Raw genomic sequence first — 22,422 nt, forward strand, 5'->3', positions numbered from 1 at the left:
CCCCGGCAGTCAGGAACGAACGCTCCTTCCATGGCTGTAACCCTTTTAGGCAACTGGCGGTAACAGTCGCCAGTCTGTGCCTGTGGTGCTTTGGATGCAACCCTAGCCTGTTCATCCATATTTGGAGAGGCCTCAAAAGAAAGGAGGCCCAGGGGGACTACGGAAGAAGCTGCCGTAAGCATGCCCAACAGCGCCTGGAAGGACCTGAGCGTCAGAGCTCGGCCTCTCCTGAATCGCACTATGCGGAAGAGAATCTCGCCTACCGTCCTCTGAGATGGGGTCGCCCTCATTGTCTGCGAGTCCAGTTCGATTCCAATGAACACCGTCTGGGCTGGGGATTAGGGAGCTCTTCCCGAAATTCACAGTTAGCCCTAGCCTGGTGACATGAGCGACTAGCAGGGCTGAGTCCCTTAATGCCTCTACCATTGTCTGGGAACAGAGAAGCCAATCGTCTAGGTAAGGAAGGATGCGCATACCTCTGCCTTGAAGCGGAGCCAGGGCTGCCGCAGCAAATCTTGTGAAGGTCCGCGGGGCCAGAGAGATTTCGAATGGCAGGACCCGGAACTGGTAAGACCTCTCCTCGAAAGCGAAGCGGAGGAATTGCCTGTGGTGAAGTGCAATTGGAATATGAAAATATGCATCTTTCAGATCTATGGTTGTAAACCAGACGTCTTGCTTGACGCTTTGTAATACCTCTGCTGTGTGAAGCATATGGAATTTGAATACCTTTAGATGGCTGTTCAACGGCCTTAGATCCAGTATGGGGCGAAGTCCACCCCCCTTCTTTGGAATTAAAAAATATGTGGAATAGAACCCACTGTCTTGTGATGGTGGGCCTAGTTGCTCGATGGCCCCCTTTTCCAGGAGGGCCCGAACCTCCTGGCGTAGGGCCAGAGCCTTGCCCTGATCCTTCATCACAGTCATTTTGACCCCTTGAAACCTCGGCGGTCGGTGCTTGAACTGGATGGTGTACCCTTTTGACAGGGTTGACACTACCCAGGGGTCTGCTGTATTCGCTTCCCAGTAATTGAGCTGTTCTCTGGTGAAGCGTCCGACCGCCGGCCTGTAGACGTCACTGTCTACCTCCTCGCCCCCTCCTACTCCGAAAGGGGCGATATTCAGGCGTGCGCCGTTTCCTGTGAGAGGGTTGGTTGTCAGCAGGCCGGCGAAACCGCTCTGGCCTTGTTGACCCCTGTGCAAAGGTCCGCCTTATTGGCTGAAGAGTATCACCCGCCGTAGTGGGACTCTGTCCCCGAACGGATGCACGGCGCAGACTGCTGCCTGGTTTGCGTTACCTGTAGGCTGCGTTCGAGCGTTTGCTGTGCGGCAGGCCCAAAGAGTTGTCCAGGAACCACCGTGAGACAACGAAGGGCTTTCCTGCAGGGCTCAGACAATGGTGACTGAGCCAGCCATATTTGTCGCCGTGTCAGGGTCAGGGACGACATTAGTCTCCCCAGTTCCCTTGTCATGTACCCAAATGCTTTCAGTGAGGCCTCACTCAACACTCCTGCCGACTGGTCTGCTCCAGAGGACTGGAAGGTCTGTGACAGGGACAGTATAAGGTGCGAAATTGAGTTGCCTATGCGCGCAACCTGCGCCGCTGAGTCATAGCTCTTCCCAATAAGCTCGTCAGTCAGGCGACACTGTGGCCGGGGACAACGTGCATGGCCTTAATGCCTCATCAGGTGAAAGGATAAGGGCGGCAAGTGCCGGCTCTATACACGGCATGCGGTCCAGCCCATGACTGGCTGCATCCTGCATACTAGCCAGGGTTCTGCAGTCGCTGGGGAGATGGGAGAAACGTCTGGGGTCAGCCCAGCATCTCTGTAACTCCTCAATGAAAGGAGCTGAAGGAGGCACGCTAAAAGATGCAGTAGAAGGGGCCTGCTTGAAAAAGGCGCTCTGCATACCTACCTGCGCTGGTGTTGCATCTAAGCCCAGGCGTGCCAGCGCTATCTTCACAGCGGGTTTGATCGCTGATGTGTGGCTAGCAACTGAGCCCTTCAGTGAGCTGTGTCCGGAAGCATCCTGGGTGTAAGAGCCATAAGACTCTGCATCTCCCAGATCATCCGCCCACTCATCAACCGTCAATAGGCTCTCCGAGGCCCTGATAGAGAGCACATCCTCTTCTCGGGCACCCCCAGCTGGGGACAGCACAGGGGGCTGCTCTGATGAAGACCTTGAGCGGCTGCTGCGAGATCGCCAGCAGGCTGTGCTCCCGGACCTTGTAGATTAAAGAGCATCGCTTTAATCTGAGCGAACTCCGAAGCCATGTCTTCTACCTTCTGGTTTAAAGGATCTGGCCTAGGGAGTTTAAGCCTCCTCTTTGCAGGGGCCCCCGTGTGTCTGCTCTGCATTTCCGCGATTTTGGGGACCCTATGCGGCTCCTTGCAGGGGGTGGTTGGGAGTTTAACCCCCATTCCAGTTGGGCTAGCCTAGCAGTCCTTGCAGCTATGCTCAGGCAACTGCAATTCATGCAAGCCTGGTCTGTCAAACCCTGCCTTAAGTGCTCCATGCCCAGACAGCTTGGACACTTATCGTGGCCATCCTCTGGTTCCAGAGGGGCCCGGCAGTCTACACAAATTAGAAACATGCCTCAAACAATAGCTTAATTCACAAATTAACGGTTGGCCTATACTACCAACAACAACAAATCAGGGAGGCTATCAAACGCAGTAGGCTAAACAAATATGTGCGAATAAGGAGCGAACACACGCTCACTGCGCCACCTTAGTTTATAAACAAGAAACAGAAGAGAGCGTTTGAAAACGCGAACAACAATATCATAAACGTGAAATTAGCACTTCCAATACAAAAGCGGAATTCGCTTGAATTCTAACTTACTTAGGAAGATGTTGCGGAAAACACAAGATCCGTCATTAACTCAAGAAGCCTCTTGAGACCCGAAAAGCATTTCATTAAACAAAAATGTATTTAAGGCACCCTGAATCGCTTAGAAGGCGAAAAAACACCCAAACGATTCCACATAGGCCTAGTTGCCGCAGTAGAGCGAGCTCACTCGTAACGGTATCAATAAAAAAAAGTGTACTTACCGATCATAATAGAAAGTCACGTAGACAAATCGCAGTCTTATAAGAGGGCGAGAAAATCGCAGCTCCAACCGTACGGTTTGAAAAGATTCCAGCGTTCATCCACGAAAATATGCTAACACTCTAAACAACCTGCTTCCACACGAGAAGATTTCAAGAGGTCACTTCCGGGGTGAGCGCACCTTAAGAACACTCGACCTGCACGTGCATGTGATGGAAATCCAGGTGCTGAAAGCACAGTAGAAATGAAATAGAACCTACCCATATATCCAGCAATACACATATATGGCCTGATGGAGTCTTACGGCAAGTCATTCTGAACTATCTCTCACCGTCTTGTACATCTTGTACTGCGCGTTGGACTTGGTGCTGAAGAGCTTGTCAGCGGCGGAGGAGGAAGACGAGGAGAAGGGCTTGGAGGTGTAGGTGAGCAGCAGGAAGTCGTTGAAGAGGAAGGCCCACAGCTCCTTGTTGCTCTTGGTCTTGTGGAGTCGGCCGCTGTGGAGGAGCTTGCGCGGGCCCAGGCAGTTGGTCAAGGAGTTGAAGACCAGATGCTGGACGGGGGGGGGGTGGTTGTTAGATCACTGACAAATCACTGGACACTGGGTGCACTTTGTCAAGGAGTGAATGAGCTTTCTGAGCTCCTAAACTCTTCAGCTCTTGAGCCGCCTCTTCAACTTTAGATGAAATGTGAACAAATTCATGGACATACAGACACACAAACACATGCAAAACAACTTTGCCACAATCAATCTTACAACTTACAACACTCAATTGTAGAACAGCACACACTTCCACACACTTCCACACACACACACACACACACACACACACACACACACACACATAAGCGGACCGGTCTTTGAGCCTAACCCAGTTCCTCACCTCGATGATGCCGTCACACTGCACGTGGCTCTGGGTCCACTCCAGGCGGTCAGAGTTCTCCTTCTCACGGACGCCCTCGTTGACCTGCAGACACAGCTCCTCCGCCCGCTCCAGGGCCTCACGCAGGGGACCGTGGTCAGCCTGGCCTTCCGGCGTGTTCTCCAGGATCTGGGCCACAACAACATACGTTTCAAGCAACCAACAGACCTCTGTGTATTAGTGTGTGTGTGTGTGTGTGTGTGTGTGTGTGTGTGTGTGTGTGTGTGTGTATGTGTGTGCATATTTGTGCTTGTGTGTTTGTGTGTGTGTGTGTGTGTGTGTGTGTGTGTGTGTGTGTGAGAGAGAGAGAGAGTGTGTATGTGTGGTATGTGGGTGTGTGTGCATATTTGTGCTTGTGTGTGTGTGTGTGTGTGTGTGTGTGTGTGTGTGTGTGTGTGTGTGTGTGTGTGTGTGTGTGTGTGTGTATGTGTGTGCATATTTGTGCTTGTGTGTTTGTGTGTGTGAGTGTGTGTGTGTATCAGAGTGAAAAAGGCATGTGTGCGACGCACGTTTTTGATGATCAGTGGGTAGCGGGTGATCCTCTGCATCGGCTTCAACAGGAAGCTGGACAGGGGCATCCCTCGGCAGCGGTAGTTAGTGGCTATTTTCTACCATCAGGACATACACAGAGGAAGGAGTGAGAGAGGGACACAGAGAGAGAGAGGGAGAGAGAGAGAGGGAGAGATTGACAAAGTGAGGGAGGAAGAGAGAGAGATTGATAAAGTGAGAGGAAGAGTCAAGTCAAGTCAAGTCAAGTTTATTTATATAGCACATTTCATACACAGAGGTCATTCAATGTGCTTTACATAAACAAAACCAAACGATAATAACAAATAAAAGCATAGAAGGGCAATATAGTCAAAGAATAGTTAAAAGGTAAGATCATAATAAAAAGAAAACATAAAACACAAGGTAAAAATCATTTAAAAATAAAGAATAATTAGTAAGCAAAAACAAAGGCAAAAAAGTAAAAAAAAAGTAATAAAGACAAAGTAGAATAATTATCGAGGCAGATTCAGAATTTGTAACCGGGCACAGTTAGCAGAAAGCGCCTGAGAACAGTTTGGTCTTAAGTCTAGATTTAAAACTGGCTACAGTTGGGGCCTTTTTAATGTCATCCGAAAGTTGGTTCCACAGCTGAGCCGCATAGCAGCTAAAAAGCTGCTTCACCATGTTTAGTTCTAACTGTAGGTTTTACTAGCAGGTTTTTCACCTGGGACCTGAGAGGACGAGAAGGTGTGTACTGCTGAAGCATGTCTGACAAGTATTTAGGTCCTGCTCCATTTACTGATTTATAAACAAGCAATAGTGATTTTTAAAGTCAGTTCTGTGACTTACTGGAAGCCAGTGCAAGGACTTAAGAATTGGAGTAATGTGGTCAGTTCTTTTTAGTTTTTTGTTAGAGTCCTAGCTGCTGCATTTTGTATCACCTGAAGCTGTTTAATAGTCTTTTTTAGGAAGGCCTGTGAACAGTCCATTGCAGTAATCAACCCTGCTGGAGATAAATGCATGAATGAGTTTTTCTAAGTCATGTTTTGACATCAGCCCTCTGAGTTTGACAATATTTTGAGGTGGTAAAAAGCTGATTTAGTTATCGCTTTCATGTGGCTGTTGAAATTTAGATCACTGTCAATTAATACACCAAGGTTTTAACAGTATCCTTTGCCTTCAACCCTTTTGTGTCAAGGAGAGTGGCAAGCCCTAAGTCTTTTCCTCATTTTTACCAAATATAATTACTTCAGTTTTTTCTTTGTTCAGCTGAAGAAAATTTTGAGACATCCAGGTGTTGATTTGTTCTATACACTGACACATAGATTCAAGAGGACCATAGTTGTTTGGTGATAGAGCTAAAGTAAATTTGTGTGTCATCTGCATAGCTATGATATGAAATCAAATTATTTTGAATGATTTGTCCAAGTGGGAGCATATAGAGGTTGAATAATAGTGGCCCCAAGATCGGCCCTGGGGAACACCACAGGTCAAGGACGTTGGTGTTGAGGTACAGTTTCGATGGCAACAAAGAAGCTCCTTTTCTTGTAGATATGATTTTAGCCAGCTGATAACTATGCCTGTAAATCCAACCCAGTGTTCTAGTCTGTGTAGTAAAATATTGTGATCAACAGTGTCAAATGCTGCACTAAGGTCCAGTAGAACTAGGACTGATGTTTTACCTGAATCTGTGTTGAGGGCGATGTCATTGGAAACTTTAATGAGAGCTGTTTCAGTGCTGTGATTTGCCCTAAAAACCAGACTGAAAGTAATCAAAATACCCATTTGATGTTAGGAAGGTGGTTAATTGATTAAAGACTACTTTTTCAATAATTTTGCCAATAAAAGGTAGATTGATATGGGCCTGTAATTGTTTAGCATGGAGGCATCCAGGTTATTCTTCTTGAGAAGTGGCTTTACAACAGCTGTTTTCAGTGACTTAGGAAAAGTGCCAGACAGCAATGATACATTTACAATTTGAAGGACATCCGTCCGCTATGAGGTGAAAAACAGTTTTGAAGAAATTGGTAGGCAGAGTGTAAGACACATGTGGAAGGGCTGAGATTCTGTACCCTTTTTTTTTCAAGTGTTTCTCAGAGTCTATCAAGCTGAACTCTGACATCAAGTTTAGTTTCCCTCTGTTTGTTGCTGGAAGTTCAGGTTGTTGAATTTGTAATTGAGCAGATATGTTGAGTCTGATTTTGTCAATTTTACCTTTAAAAAAAAAGATGAAAACTCATTGCATTTATTAGTTGAGAGAAGTTCAGGCGCTAATTGTGAGGGGGGGATTTGTTAACTTATCAACAGTTGAAAATAGAATACGAAAGTGTTATTTGAACTTCTATTGATAATGTTAGAAAAGAAAGACTGTCTTGCTTTTTGCATATTTCAGAGTTATATGTGCGGAGCATCTCTTTATGGATTTCATAGTGGATCTGAAGTTTGTATTTACGCCATTTTCTTTCAGTCTTCCTACACTCTCTTTTTAGAAGTTTAACTGCTGGATTTTGCCTCCATGGTGCTTTCTGTTTGTCCTTAACTTTTTTTTGAATTGTAATGGAGCAATGTCATCCATAATGTTTGCCATTTTGCATTAAAGTGATCAAATAGGTCTTCAGAGTCTGACAGTTGACTTGACTTTAGTGAAAGTGCTTTGCTCAAAGAGAGCACTTGTCTGATCATTTATGATTCTCCTTTTACCATCATAGCTGTGTTTTGAGTGTGTGGGGACATAGACACATCAAAGAACACGCAAAAATGATCAGATAAGGCCAGGTCTTTAACAGCTGTAGAGACATCGAGACCCTTTGTGATAACAAGGTCGAGGGTATGGCCGAGAGAGTGTGTTGGCCCCTGTACATGCTGTGTTAGGGAGAAAGTATCGATTAGTGCAATGAATTCCTTGGCATAATTGTTTTCAGGATTATCCATATGCAAGTTTAGATCCCCTGATATAATAAGACAGTCATACTCTATGCAAACAACTGATAGCAGTTCACCTAGCTCTTCAAGAAAAACTTTAGCTGAATGTTTTGGAGGCCTGTAAATTGTCAGTAATAAAATCTGAGGAGAAGACTTAATGCATGCACACAGATATTCAAATGAAGTAAAGTCACCGAATGATCCACTGATTGCACTGAAAAGACGCCTTGAAAATTGTGGCTATCCCCCACCTCTTTTATTTGCTCTGGTAGCACTCAAAAAACTGAAGTTTGGGGGAGCTGATTCGATGAGAGTAGCAGCACTGTTTGCTTGATCTAACCATGTCTCAGTTAAAAGTAAAAAAAATCAAGGTTGTGTGTGCAAATTAGATCATGAATTAAGAATGATTTGTTTGAAAGAGATCTGATATTTAGGAGTGCTAGTTTTGTTAGTTTAAGTGTTGGGGAAATATGATCCATGGGGGAAATCTGAGGTTGATGTGGTACGGGTAGGAGATTGGACTGGTTTACCCTATAAGCTCGATGCATTTGTGTTCTATTTCTTGTCAATACAGGAATAGAGAATGTCATGGGCTTACTGGGTCCCGGCATGTTCTCAAAACTACTGTCAGTACCATTTATATTGCAGGGACCCTGAGAATATCATGCAATACAGTCATCATATAATTGTCCCCTGCTGCTGCCATCTGTATTTTCCACTGCACATTCCATGCTATATGCCGGCTGAGAAAATGAACTAAGAGGTTGCTGCTGCTTAAGAGATCCTTCTAAACGGGAGGGGAGGGCGAGGGGGTGGAGGTGCCCTTCGCTTCTTTGGTGCTAATGATCTTGGGCTAGTAAAACTCTGCATGGCTACTGGTAGCAGTCTCCATTCTTGCAGGAACAACATCATGTGCTTGGGTGGGGATGGTGATGGGTATTCAGGGGATCCTGTGGAGTTTGAGTGGGTGGTGGGTTGAAGGGGTGGGGATGGTGATGGGAGATTAGGGGGGTTTGTGTGGCCTGGGGAGTTTGATTGGGTGGGGACGTGATTGGGTGTGGGTGGTGATGGGAAATCAAGGAGGTTGGGGTTGAAAATTGATCCAGAGTCTCCATCTGCCTGTTGAGGTTCTGGGAAGTTTGTTGCAGATGCTCCGCTTTCAGCATGTATTCCAGTAGTGTATTCCATGTTGTTGTGTCTTTGTGGTGACAAGGCGTCTACGGAGGTGGGGAGGGGTATTGGTACTGGTGTTATGGAGAGATATTGACAAAGTGAGAGAGGGACAGAGGAAGAGAGCTTGACAAAGTGAGAGAGGAAGAGAGAGAGAGAGATTGACAAAGTGAGAGAGGAAGAGAGAGAGAGAGATTGACAAAGCAAGAGAGGAAGAGAGAGAGAGAGATTGACAAAGCAAGAGAGGAAGAGAGAGAGAGAGATTGACAAAGCAAGAGAGGAAGAGAGAGAGAGAGATTGACCAAATGAGAGTGAGAATAAGGTGGAATGAGTAGACAACGGAGTGGTGGTGGTGGTGGTGGTGGTGGTGGTGGGGGGGGTCATCACAAAGATGGAGAGACAAAAATAAACTTTACAATGACAGCAGACATTCACGATGGTTAGATCTAATCACAAAATAGATTCCATTTGCTGGGGAGTGACGCACTCAAAATGTGAGACAAAATGAAAAAAAAAAAAAAAACTGAAATAAAAGACATCTTGGGAGCCTTTCTCATAAACTTCCACTGCCGTTGACTTCCCCTCACCTTGAAGTCATTGAGAGCCCTCGGGCTCTTTAATTCATCTAGGCAAGCAGGGGGCCCCACCGGCTCATAAATTCTCTCAGAGACGCCCACTATAAGTGTTTAATCTCAAACTCTTGTCTCCCTCAATCACCTTGAAAAAGTCTCACACTCAAACACACACTGGCAGCAGCTGCAGGCAGAGGCCAAACGAGTGTGTATAAAACCCTTCATCATCTCTTTAATTCTTACACACACACACACACACGCACACGCACACATACACACCAGAGTAGGTCAAGCCCTTCTTGGTCTTGGTCTTTCTCACTATAAAACAGTATACATTCCACCAGTGGCGGAACAAGTCAGAGCCGGGCCGGGGGCGGGGCACATGACCGGGCCCTTTATTAAACTCATCATAACATAATTTTACAACATACACATGCCCGCAACAGCGGGTCTTACAAGCCGCCAGCCACGGAGAGCAACTATGTAATGAACGTACATGAAGTGTAACCAAGAGAACAACAACAAAAACATTAGGCTACATGACCCCTAATAATAAAACAACAATAATACGCAGCACTATTTGAAGGGCATACGACGAGCCTTGCGCTCCGCGAACTCGTCCACAATTTGATTTCCCACACGATGAGTTTAGGCAATGCCAGAGCCGAGATGTAGCGGTTTACGTCATAAACCTGGCAGGAAAGTTCAGAGCGGTGCAGTCAGTTTAAACAGCAAGCCGGTAAGAAAAACTATTGTCAAGACATTAGGCAATTAGGCTACTGTATCCCGATATACAAAAATAAACTTCAGACAGACAGAAAGTTTGTTGTACTGTATTCTGTAGTCTGTATTCTGTAGTCTCAATGACTGAATCAGTAGATATACCTGTTGTCAGTTGAGTTCGTTCAATTCATTTATTAGCCTAGGCAAATATGAAACGGAGATGTAACGTGGCTACCGGCGGGATTTTTAACTTGCATGTTTCATGCATTTTAGGGCAAAAAATACCATGGGATTGATGTGTTCTCCATTTGAGGAGCGTAATCAATTGGGGACGTGCACAGACAGCTCAGACACAGAGCGCATTTAGGCCTAGGTTAGGCTACTTTCACTTTCTAGAGCGCATTCATTAAGCTACGTAAAAGATGCTTCATACCAAAACAACGATCAAACATTATCAAATGTATCATGACGTGTTGTCACAAAGACTTACTCCAATTAGAAAATCGAAACCAAAATCATGTAAGTGTAAGTGTTCTCTTATTGACGCCTGTAGGAGACAATATCGTTGATCCAATTTTGTAAATTTGCACGTCGTAAAGTTCAATATGAGAGTTAAAATAAAGCCAGTCATTCAGCAGAACATTTTATTCAATATTTTACACCTACTAAATAATCAAAGTAAATTTCAAAACTTTTCAGCTACCGTGAGTCATAACTCGTCTTGACTGGGGCAACCTATAAGCCTAATACGTCCCACTCTGATGAAAATGATTGAAAAGAAACCGTTTGCATGATCTTAGCTCCTCCGGCCTTGTGCCGTGGGAGAGGCCCGTCCCACCTTACCCGGAGGTGGGGGAGGGGCGCCCCTGCGGGTCCCGGGCCGGGGGCGTGCCGCACCCCCCGCACCCCCTCAAGCTCCGCCCCTGCATTCCACATCCATAAGACCAGGAAATATACAAAGTGCCTCTATTTGAAAGTAGTGGTGGTGAAATGGGAAAATTCAGACAAAATCAACAACAAATGTTGTCCATCCCTCTCACCTTGAGGAAGTCCTTGAAGTCAGCCGCGTTGTCGGTCTTGCTCTGCAGCAGGGCGGCGCTGTTGAGCTGGCAGCTGCAGAAGCGGATGTAGGCCTGCATGTGGGCCAGCTCCGAAGCCAGGATGTCCCCCACCAGCTGCACGGGCATGCGCTCGCCACCCATCTTCTTGCGCACGCGCAACGCTCTAGCGCCACCCAGGGGTCACACAGTGTCAGTGTTAAGACATGGTAAAACTCTCACACGATTCTGCGATCAGTGATGGCAGACAGCAGCTCAGCGCCATAATAGAACCATAACATATGAAGGTAATAGCGGCCATTACAAACACACACACACACACACACTCTTGATTTCACACAAAAACTCACACGTACACACTCACTTGAGCAGCTTGGTGTTGCACATGATGAGCTCTCTCCAGTTAATGAAGATCGTAGCCATCTCTGCCTCAGTGAGCCGGCCAGACTCAGCCATGGGCTTATAGAACACCTACACACAACACAGGAACGATGACCACAGTTACACTTATGCACGAGTCACGACAATAGCACACCCTAGAATACGTACTCTGAACAACAATCATCTGGGTTTCGGCTTTAGGTTCATTTGTAACCACAATTCTAAAGGGGTGTTAGAAGCCCAGGTGAGGTGTTAGGGGTTCAGGTGAGGTGTTAGAAGCCCAGGTGAGATGTTAGGATCTCAGGTGAGGTGTTTTGTGTTCAGGTGAGGTGTTAGGATCTCAGGTGAGGTGTTAGAAGCCAAGGGTAAGGTATTAGGGGGTCAGGTGAGATGTTAGGATCTCAGGTGAGATGTTAGAAGCCTAGGTGAGGTGTTAGAAGCCTAGGATCTCAGGTGAGGTATTAGGGGTTCAGATGAGGTGTTAAGAGCCCAGGTGAGGTGTTAGGATCTCAGGTGTTCAGGTTAGAGGTTTGGGTGAGGTCAGGTGTTAGGTGTTCAGTTGAGGTGGTAGGGGTAAGGCCCAGGTGAGGTACCTCCAGCACCAGCTCCAGGTCCTCCAGATAGCGTTCCTCGGTCTGGATGAGCTCGTGGATGTAGCCCTGTCTCTTCCTCTCCTGGGGGCTCATGGTGTCCAGACTCATCAGGTCTGCACACCCTGCAGGGAGTATGTATGCACACGTCAGATAGAGAGTCTGTGTGTGTGTGTGTGAGTGTGTGTGTGTGTATGTGTGAGTGAGTGAGAGAGAGAGAGAGTAAGTGTGTGTGTGTAAGTCTGAATGTAGGGGCCTGGGGGCATGTAACAGTAGTAGTGTAGATTGTAGTAGAGTACAGATTAGTTTGTACCGGAGTGTGGCAGGAAGTCAGTGTGTTGATTTGCTTTCCTATGTACTTGCCTATATTGTTTGTGCATGTGTATGTGTACGTTAAATATCAGCCACTTGCTGACAAAGCTGGGATTTCAATGCAAACTAATTTGACAACTCTGCAAACTAAAATGGACATGTGAACAAACTTGTTTTATGCGGACTGCAACTGTGTGGACTATGCAAGCCAAATGCAAAAGACTAGCAAAGTACTGCTCTATTTCTGCAATAATAGGTTGTTTATCCATTTGGAGAAAACAATGCTATCCATAAGTGCAAAAAGTATTAATAGCACAAAGCATTCAGTGTTTTATCAGACCTGTCTAAAAGTTTAATATATCAATGTTTGGATCTATAAATTATTCCCCTGTGTTAAGGTCCAAATAAAAGCATTAAAATGTGTGTGTGTGTGTCTCATAAAAACAGCAGCACACACTTTATGTAATTCCAGTCTGAACTCCAGCTCTGGTAAAGATAAATGATGAATGAGGCCATATCTAAAGCAGGCTTGCTCTGTCCCAACTTATGGCATCTCTGGCAGTGTCCAGGAGACCTCGGGCAATCTGTCAGAGTGTGCGTCCATCGCTGGGTTCTGTCTGGTCGCGCACATCTGGGCATTCATCACTTTAATTAGACGCTCATCTCGTCTCAGCTCACAGCACGCCCGCCACAAGAGCTCCGCCCGCCACAAGAGCTCCGCTGGCTCATTGATTTGTGTTATTCCCAGCTGGGCAGGGCACACACACACACACGCACACACACACACACACACACACACACACACACACATACAGACAAATACAAACAGACACACACACAGACAGATAAATTCACACACACACACACACACACACACACACACACACAGACAAATACAAACACAAACAGACACACACACACACACACACGCGCACGCACATGCACACACACACACACACAAACGGACACAGCAGACGGCGGCAGATGGTGAGGACATGCCAAACACGCCCCCATTACTGCAGATATCAATGCAGAACACACACACACACACACACACACACACACACACACACACACACACACACACACACACGTGGGCCCATTCTGACAGGTGATACAAAAATGGACTCTTTTAGACAAATTGCGTTTCAAGGTTTGGGGCACATAGAAAGTGTGGCAGACTCCAAGCAGATCAAAATGTCTGACCTGAAATTAAAGATCCTTTAGAAACCAGACTTTTCCGAACAGCAGACTTTAACAACTGTTGCTACTTTCAGAATTAGACAATATCCAAGCACTACAGTATGTGTGTATTGCAATCATGTGTTGCAATACCAATGTTTGAAGTTTATATCCAGCTGTAGGAACAGTGGTTTTGATGGGCTTTGCAGTATACAACGTAACCTTCTTAACATGGTTTTGAGAGGACACTGACACATCTGAAATATTAACTTTGCAAGTAATATTAGAAAAAAAGAAAATAAATGTAAGGATATACATCTAACATAAAGATAGATTATAGCTTATACTGTATATAGAGATTTAGATTTATGTTTAGCAGACACTTTTATCCAAAGTGATGAACAATGACAAACATTACATTGGCATTAAAATTAAGAGTTGAAATATTTTTTAAATCATAATAATATGCTCCAAAATAACTTACTCAACATAGTTATGTCAACAGTTTCCCCCTAACTTTTCTCATGAATTGAATGTTCTCTGCTACATAAAAAAAAATAAAGTCAGAAAAAAAGTCAGTAAAATTCTCGGGTAAAAAGAGTTTATTCTCATTTCTATGTACATGGTAACTGTACAGGAGGAGGCACGAGGTCATATAAAAACAAGCAAGCTCATCGTAACACAACACAAACACAAATCGAAACACAAACCTAAACTAAACTAAACTAAACTAAACTAAACTAAACTAAAGACAAACACTCTCAGGTCATTGCATAGGTGTTGTCAAGTATGGAACGGACACTGCTCTTCTAACAGGTGACATTGTTAGTGTGTGTGAGTTACGTGGCAAAATGTTTTCCTAAGCAAAGGCTAAATGAAGATATTAGGATATAAGTATAATATAGTTAGTTCGAAAGTTTTGACTTTAATCAAAAATATGGTTTTCCATGTCTAGGAGAGTGACTGACACAAAGGGTCATTTTGGAAATTGTTAACAGTTTTTGCTACATTGTTGTTTAACTGTGGATGTTAGCTTGGTAAGGTCCATTTCTATGACTACCCAACATTGTTAATCCCGCCCACCTCCCTGGTTAGTTGGGATAAAAGTCAGAGTCAGTGACAGGAAACGCATCACAAAGGAAAGACAGAAGGACGCAAAAAACGTGTGGAGGGAGGAGCCATCTCCGGAAAGAGTTAGTGAGGGGCGGAGTCACTTCATCAGCTTCCTGGAGCACATCGTTCTGATTGGCCCAGGAAAGGAGGAAGAGGAGGAAGGGAGGAGGAGGGAGGCGGAGACAGTTGGACAGTCCTAAAAGAAAACACAGATGAGGCGAAGAGGCGAAGGGGCGAAGGGGCAGGGCAGAGCGGAGGAGTGAACAGGGGTGTAAATGTGTGCCATAGATGGAGAGAGTGATGGATGGAGAGAGGGATGGAGAGATGGATGGAGAGAGGGATGGAGAGATGGATGGAGAGAGTGATGCAGGACAGAAGTCAGTAAAGGAGGAGAACAGAGATCAATGTCACTGCTCAAACTGAAACTCTTGCATCAAAGGCATAACATTCGTTGGCCATTTTAGCTTCTAAACTAAAACAAAGTCTTACAAAAATGTTCTAGGGTATGTGAGAGGCCCATACTGATTTTCTGCTTTGGAGTGTTTCTACATAATCAGATCATCCAGAACCCAATCATTGCTCCACCCACCACATCCTTAACAAAGGAACCCTGTGAAAGCACCTTTCAGATTTGAGTTCTACCCCTAAACAAAGGAACCTTGTGAAAGCACCTTTCAGATTTGAGCTCTACCCCTAAAAAAAGGAACCATTTGAAATCATCTTTCAGATTTGAGATCTACCCCTATAGACATTTTTACTGGTAGTGGAACTGAAACAGAAAAAAGTGCATGTTAACATCAGGAGAGGCTCTTGTGTGTTGGATGGAGGCACCTTTGCATACAGAGTAAGGTAAAACATGGCTTCAGCCAGAGCTAAATCTAAATGAAAACACTAAACCAAATGATTTCTTCAGCATATAGTATCTCCATCCCCACAGACTGGTCAAGACAGAACAAGATCCATGAACTTTATCTAAGAGCTATCTCTATTTAGTTTGCAAGAACAAAATCTATGTGAGAAACTTAACCAATACCATCTACACTCTCTGAAAGGAAAACACCCTTAACAGTAAGTAGCCTATCAGTCAATATTTTAGATTCGGACAACAAACAAGGCCTCAGAAATAAAAGTACGGCAGTTCAAATTGTTGGGTTCTTTTACCGCATTGGTTTGCAAATTCAATATTTGCCTCATATAAACAGACAAAATAACTGGATGCTATCTAGTTTCTTCTAGTCAGAAAGTCCCACTGTCTATCAGATTTATCCAACGAGGACACAACAACATGACTTATTTTTAATCTCATAGCGCACATTTCCATTGAATAAACAAATATTCCAGAACTGCTATCATGCCTTGAGCAGAAATCCCCCCAGTTTGGGGAAAAAAACAAAGGCAGAGAAGAAGCCAGCGGCCGTCTGAAGGGAGGACAGATAATGGCACCAGTCCCAGCAGCGTGCGGCCCGGAGTGGGGGGGGGGGAGAAGGGAAGGAGTGGGACTGATCCCCACCCAAAAACACACACGCTTCTGGCAGCCCTGTTTTCATCAACACCCAGAGTAACAATGCTCTAGTTTACAGACAAAAGCGCCGCATGTACACACACACACACACACACACACACACACACACTACACAACGCAAAGTAGCTTTCTCTTTCTGACACGTTCTATCCTTTACTGCTTATTCACATAATATTGATAACACATACATACACAAAGAGAGGGGGAGAGACAGAGAGAGAGCGCGAGAGAGAGACTACTATTTCGCTGTTTTTGGTGTGTGTTCTGCACTGTGGAACAATTGGGAAGAGGACTGTCAAAAGGACCTTTCTGTAGGCCAACCTGCTGAGAGACCTTCCCTGAGAACATTCCTATTTTGAAGAAGAAAGTCTAGAAAGTTCCACCCCACCTACCACACATCCGGGTGGATTCATCCTTTACAAATGCTAATGTGCTGAAACAAAAAGAAAACGGAGCTGGTGCAGGTTCCCAGAGGTGTGGAGAGTGAGCACAGCCCAGCACAGGGGATCAGAGGGTTTATTCTGAACACACACACACACACAGTCTCTCTCTCTCTCACACACACACACACGCACACACACACACACAGTATGAGTGCTGAATACCAAACAGACTGAGCTGAGGGCATCCAGGGGCGTACAGTACACTGTCAGACCTTAAACCCTTACTGGCATATCAGAAAGGTTCCAACAAGGATGCATTATGCATGCCCGCGCACCACACACACACACACACACACACACACACACAGACAAACATTTTATAGCACAAACACAGATCCAAACAGAACTCTCTCTGGGGTCACAGGGCGACCTTGTACCCTCCCTCATTACCCAGCTTATACATTCCTACAAATATGCTCGCAGACAGCTTGTTAGCCTAACTCCCCAAAGTGTGTGTGTGTGTGTGTGTGTGTGTGTGTGTGTGTGTGTGTGTGTGTGTGCGTGCTTGCAGGTCATGCAACTGTCCCTCATTAAAAACAATAATAACAAGAAAGTTGTTTTGTGTCTATGTGTGTGTGTGGCACAATAAACAACCGAAAGACAGAATGTCTGTGTGCATGTTAGATAAAGTTTGTCTGTAGTTAAAGATGAGTTGCCATTGTGTTTTTTTTTTTGTTGTTGTTGTTGACATATTGTTTTTCTCTTACTGGACAACACGCTACCCTGTAAAACAAGTAAAAAGAACTTCAACATCAGCAGAGAAGTGGAACTCACATTGCTGGCTCGGGTCAGACTCTGTGGTCATTTTGACATAGTTGGTCGGAAAGAGCCCCGTGGCCCCATTGACCTCTCCTTTCCACCAGTCAGCGTTGTCCTGGTTGAGTACGCTGATCAGCTGACCCTTGGAGAAGCTCATCTCATCCTCATTGGCAGCCTTGTAGTCGTACATGGCGATGACCTGACAAACTGAAGCAGGAAGAGCAGACGTTGCAGAAGAGACCAAAAATTAGGCCAAAAAAATGACCTAAAAATGACCTTAAAAAGGCCAAATGAATGTCATTCGGTCACACCAAACCCTCCTGGAGATGTTCTGCTTAAAGCAACAACAGGAAGTATTTTATCTGAGAAAAAATAACACATCATAGGTATGTTTTCAGAGGAAGCAGTGATTATAAACCAGAGAATTCATCTCCAGGCTACATTTGATCTTGTGAGACAGACTGCAAATGCAAATAGTAGAAGTTTAGCTGGGCATAGTGTATGCATTTTACTGTGTCTTCACCTAAACTCCAGAGTATGTTTAAGCATACAAAGAATTAAAACACTGCATGCTGTTTTTATCTAATGACAAATACGGCCAATGGCTTCTTTAAAGAAGAGCACCTGAATTCCTATTAGTAATCCTGGGGCATGCTGCCGAGAACAAACAGCTTTGATGAAAGTGGGAAACCAAGCCGAGCTCAACCTCCTCTAGGAAACTGAAGAGCTTGAAAGCTGTGGTAAAACGAGGGGCAGGTATTAAGTATATATACTCTTCTTTTTTTTTGATCCCGTGAGGGAAATTAGAGCATTACAAATGGTCTGTGAACCAAACACTGTGAACCAAACACAGCCTCCATCACTGAACACTGTGAACCAAACACAGCCTCTATCACTGAACACTATGCATCAGGTCTGTTGCATCATGTCTGCACTAGCTAAAATGTAATGTGGACTTGGGCATTCAGAGACAGTGCTATGAAGGCCTGAAAGTTATTTTCTAATGAATATTCCTGACAAATATTTTAGTTTCCTTGCCACTAAAGGGTATGAAAGGTATAGTATCGGCCCAGAATGTCACTATGGGTGCATCCCTGCTGCACTTACTTGGCTGTGGCGCTGGTGTGGACTTCCCACTGTTGGTGCCCAGGACTTTGATGTTGGCCGAGGGAAACCAGCCCCTCTGGCGCTTCTTGCCCCGAGCCTGGAGAGCAGAGATGTTCGGACAAACTTATTCACTAAACACATCGGTCATCATAGAGCCAGTTAAACCACTGCACAGGGTGTGAGCGATATTTACAGGACTCATCTTACAGGAGACTTAAGATGACTTGACTTTCCCCTGCAGATGACCAGTCAGTATTTTGACATGCCCTCATGTTTTCTGACCTCCCTCACATATAGCTGACCTCTCTAACCTATAGACCTCTGAAGCTGCCATCTTTGAGATCCGGTCTCCTGCGATTTTTCCTATGGGAAAATAACATGGGGATTTTGAATTATTAAGAGTGACTGTTCTGTACTGACTTTCTAAGCATAGTTACCATGGTTATCAAACAGTTCTGATAGGATTTGCAAGTTAGGAAGTTTCTGTAATACGGCCCGCAGCAGTAAGTGTTTTGGTTTTAACATTTTAGACAGTAAATAATCAGATAATGTATTGAGTTTTTGGTAGAAATAAAGAAAGCACTTCATAAGAATATTGACATACTGTGCTAGTAAACGGCCAGTCCGTCTCTAAAATAGGCTATATCTCCATACACGGGTTTCCCGTTTACCAACAAAACTAGATGCGAGGCATAAGACGCTTGGTGGCCGTCCACAACGTTCTAAACTTAACCGGATTTTTTTTTTTTCGGATTTTTTTGTATACCCCTGTTGTCTCAATGATAATAACGTCTCATTTCAGACTATATTTTAAAGTTTGACGTTCATTTGCATTATTAATATAACATCGTATTTTGTCATTTTTGTCAAAGACATGCATTCCGTTAGGGATACTGAACATATTTAACATTCTCTAACCATCGTGATTTCGAAATGGTGCAGTTTTCAGCACAAAAACTCATTTTATTCTTTTGCTCTTTTGCATTGCTCTATGCTGTTCTATGGTGCTTTCTGCCTCTTGGTTGCGCACGCATGTTTTCGTGACGTTGCATAGAAATCCATGTATACGATACAGGAGGCCACCGCCGCAAATCTTCTCCTCACTCCGTAGAAGTGAATAGCCTTGGGTGGTAAAATTTCTCAAAGTAAAATCGGTAACACTTTACTTGACGGGTGAATTCATAACACATTCATAGCAGCGGTCATAAACTGCACATAAAGCATTCATGAGACATGACTCAACATTCATACCAAACCTTTCATCAATGTGGAACGACGACAACTTGTCAAAATAAAAGCCCAACAATCGCAAAGCAGCATTGCTGTTTTTGTTCCAAATCTCTTACCTGATCACGTCACATCTGAGTCAATGGGCTAGTCCAGTTCCAAAAAGACAGAACATGGTCAAGCAAATCATTGTTTCATAAAAATGTATTTGCTTTATGATGTAACCTTTGCAGATGATTTCTTATATTTTGCTAATGGGAATGTCCAACCATTCCAGGATACACAAATATGAGTCAGCTGAATGTACTGTAGGCTTGTTTACCTCTCAGTGTTAAACTCAGAGATTATGAATACTTCACAACTTGTATAGTAAAGTGACATTCGATGTAGACTTCATAAGATATTCATGAAATATTTATAAAGGCTGGAAAGATCAAATTAATGGTATCCTTTATGAAATATTGGAGGCAAATTTAAAACCTGAGTTTAACACTGGGAGGTAAACTAGCCTACCTTCAGCAGACCCATATTTGTGTAACCTGAATACCGTTAATTTAATCTCTCCAGCCTTTGTAAATATTTAATGAATATCTAATGAAGTCTACATCGAATGTCCCTTTACTATAAAAGTTGTGAAGTATTCGATTGTTGGACTTTTATTTTGACAAGTTGTCATCGATCTGTCTTCCACATTCATGAAAGGTTTGGTATGAATGTTTAGTCATGTCTCATGAAACAGTCATGAATGCTTTATGTGCAGTTTATAACAGCTGCTATGAATGTGTTATGAACTCACCCGTCAAGTAAAGTGTTACCGTAAAATCTTGCCATTTGACCTCCTGATGGCATTTTTCATTTCCTCCCAAGTTAGCCTCTCCATCCGCTGTGTTATCCCAATGAAGCTAACTAGCCGGATCCAACCTACCGGAATATTTAACACAAGGGCAGACGAAAATCCATTTCTAAAATGGGTGTGGTGGAATAAGGTGAGTAGGCTACTGCAGTCAGCAGTCATCCGTTTTAACAACAGCCAAATACCAGACCTGAGTGACCTCCTCTAAACCTACACCAGATGTGAATGACCTCTCTGACCTTTTGTTGACCGCTTACCTGTTCTTGACATATCTCTCACTTCCTGCTGACCTCTCCCTAGCCCACTTGTACTCCATGTGCGTATTCACGTGGAGGGTCTGCCATGACAATTATGACGCAGTGTTTGTTTAGAATAGGGCTGTGTGTAATGCAGACTATGCAATATTATGTGAAATATTTACTGTTGGTTGTAGGAGTATGGGTGGGGGGCTGGCTGTGTGTATATGTGTGTAGGTAATGAGTGTGTGTGTGTGTGTGGGTGGGGTAGGGTGGGGGATTTGGCTATGTGTGTGTGGATGTGAAGTTAGCCTATATTTATGTTTATATGTCTCTGTGTGCATTGGTGTTAGCTCACCTTCTGTGCTAATGTATGTTTTGTTTTATCTCTCGATTGCCCAACAAAACTTTCTCTACCTAAGAGACAGGCTCATCATCTTATATAAAGGGCCATCGGAAATCAATTTTAAAAAAATCTATAACTTGAGAGGTCTATAGACTCTTCTCACCTGCAGTTCCCCGAGCCACCAGCCGGAAGAGTTCTTAGCCAGCACCAGAATGAGCTGACCCGCAGTCAGACTCAGCTGCTCTGCTGTCGTGGCAACGGAGGGTGTGGTCACCTGCACAATCTCTGGCAAACAATGGAGTGACACATGTATAAGGAAGAGTGATAGATAGATAGATAGATAGATATATACTTTATTGATCCCAGGGGAAATTCAAGGAAAGGAGTGTGTTACTCAGGTGGGTGCAGAAGTGTAAAGTACTGGATACTTTGGTGTGTGTGTGTGTGTGTGTGTGTGTGTGTATGTGTGTGTGTATGTGTGTGTGTGTGTGTGTGTGTGTGTGTGTGTGTGTGTGTGTGTATGTGTGTGTGTGTGTGTGTGTGTGTGTGTGTGTGTGTGTAGTGTGGGTGTAAAGCTGCCCTCACCTGGCTTCTTGCTGGTAGCTCCAGGTTTTGACGCCTACAAACAAAGTGGTTGTTTTTACAGTGGTTGTTTTTACAGTGGTTATTTATCTCTACAAGTTGTCATGACTGAACGTTCATGTTTGTTTACTTTGACAGCATTTCCGAGTCTCAGCCTAAGGGACAGGAGAAAAACAGAGGCCTGGGCTTGAGCATTCAGACTTACGCTGGACTCTCGGGGCTTGACATAGTTGGAGGGGAAGACCCCTGTGTGGTCTCCGATGCAGCCCCTCCACCACTCGCCCTCCCTCTCTGTCACCAGGATGGTGTCCCCCACGCTGAACGCCAGGTCGCCCACTTCCGGACTCTCGTATGTGTACAGGGCCACAAACTCTGATTGGGGCGAGACAGGTCAGCTGACAGGTGGCTTAACAGGTTTTGATTGGACGCAACGAAATAACACAAAGAATCATATATTTAATAGAGACCTATTCACTAAGAGAGATAAGGCACTGGAGTCATTTGAGAAGTATTTGGGGGAGAAATACCTTCAAGATGGCAGACATCAGAAGTATCAGAATCATCCACAGCGGAATAAAGCGGTCTGAAAAGAAAAGATGTGAAATCTTCAACAAACTATAACTTATTTCACTGGTATTGTGTGGTGACAGCTCATAAAAAGGCAAGAAGAGTCATTCTTTGAATCTGTGATGAGCAGACAATATTCATCCATCTTCACCACTGACCTCATGGTACTGATGAAGCATGCCACTGGCACAAATGACTGAATTTTTAAAAATGTATTTTTCTGTTTTTTCTAGCCTTTATTGGCAGGACCGTGGAGAGAGGACAGGAACCTAAGGCCAGTCGATAGGCCCGTCT

At 44.5% G+C, this 22,422-nt stretch overlaps 1 protein-coding gene across 4 annotated transcripts in view; it reads right to left on the reverse strand.

Annotated features, from left to right (window-relative positions):
• The window catches only part of itsn2a (intersectin 2a), a 90,972-nt gene that overhangs the window by 6,676 nt on the left and 61,874 nt on the right, over positions 1-22,422 (reverse strand). For all 4 annotated transcript variants that reach the window (XM_048249840.1, XM_048249837.1, XM_048249838.1 and 1 more), the window contains 12 exons: positions 22,089-22,144; positions 21,767-21,933; positions 21,565-21,598; positions 21,143-21,264; positions 18,318-18,414; positions 17,226-17,417; positions 11,883-12,004; positions 11,273-11,379; positions 10,891-11,074; positions 4,484-4,582; positions 3,936-4,103; positions 3,383-3,604 (listed from right to left, as the gene is read on the reverse strand). In XM_048249840.1, coding sequence (XP_048105797.1) covers positions 3,383-3,604; positions 3,936-4,103; positions 4,484-4,582; positions 10,891-11,074; positions 11,273-11,379; positions 11,883-12,004; positions 17,226-17,417; positions 18,318-18,414; positions 21,143-21,264; positions 21,565-21,598; positions 21,767-21,933; positions 22,089-22,144 — 1,570 coding nt within the window. The remainder of the gene's footprint in view (positions 1-3,382; positions 3,605-3,935; positions 4,104-4,483; positions 4,583-10,890; positions 11,075-11,272; positions 11,380-11,882; positions 12,005-17,225; positions 17,418-18,317; positions 18,415-21,142; positions 21,265-21,564; positions 21,599-21,766; positions 21,934-22,088; positions 22,145-22,422) is intronic.

The sequence above is a fragment of the Alosa alosa genome, chromosome 8 (genome assembly GCF_017589495.1).
Source record: "Alosa alosa isolate M-15738 ecotype Scorff River chromosome 8, AALO_Geno_1.1, whole genome shotgun sequence".
Lineage (NCBI taxonomy): Eukaryota > Metazoa > Chordata > Actinopteri > Clupeiformes > Clupeidae > Alosa > Alosa alosa.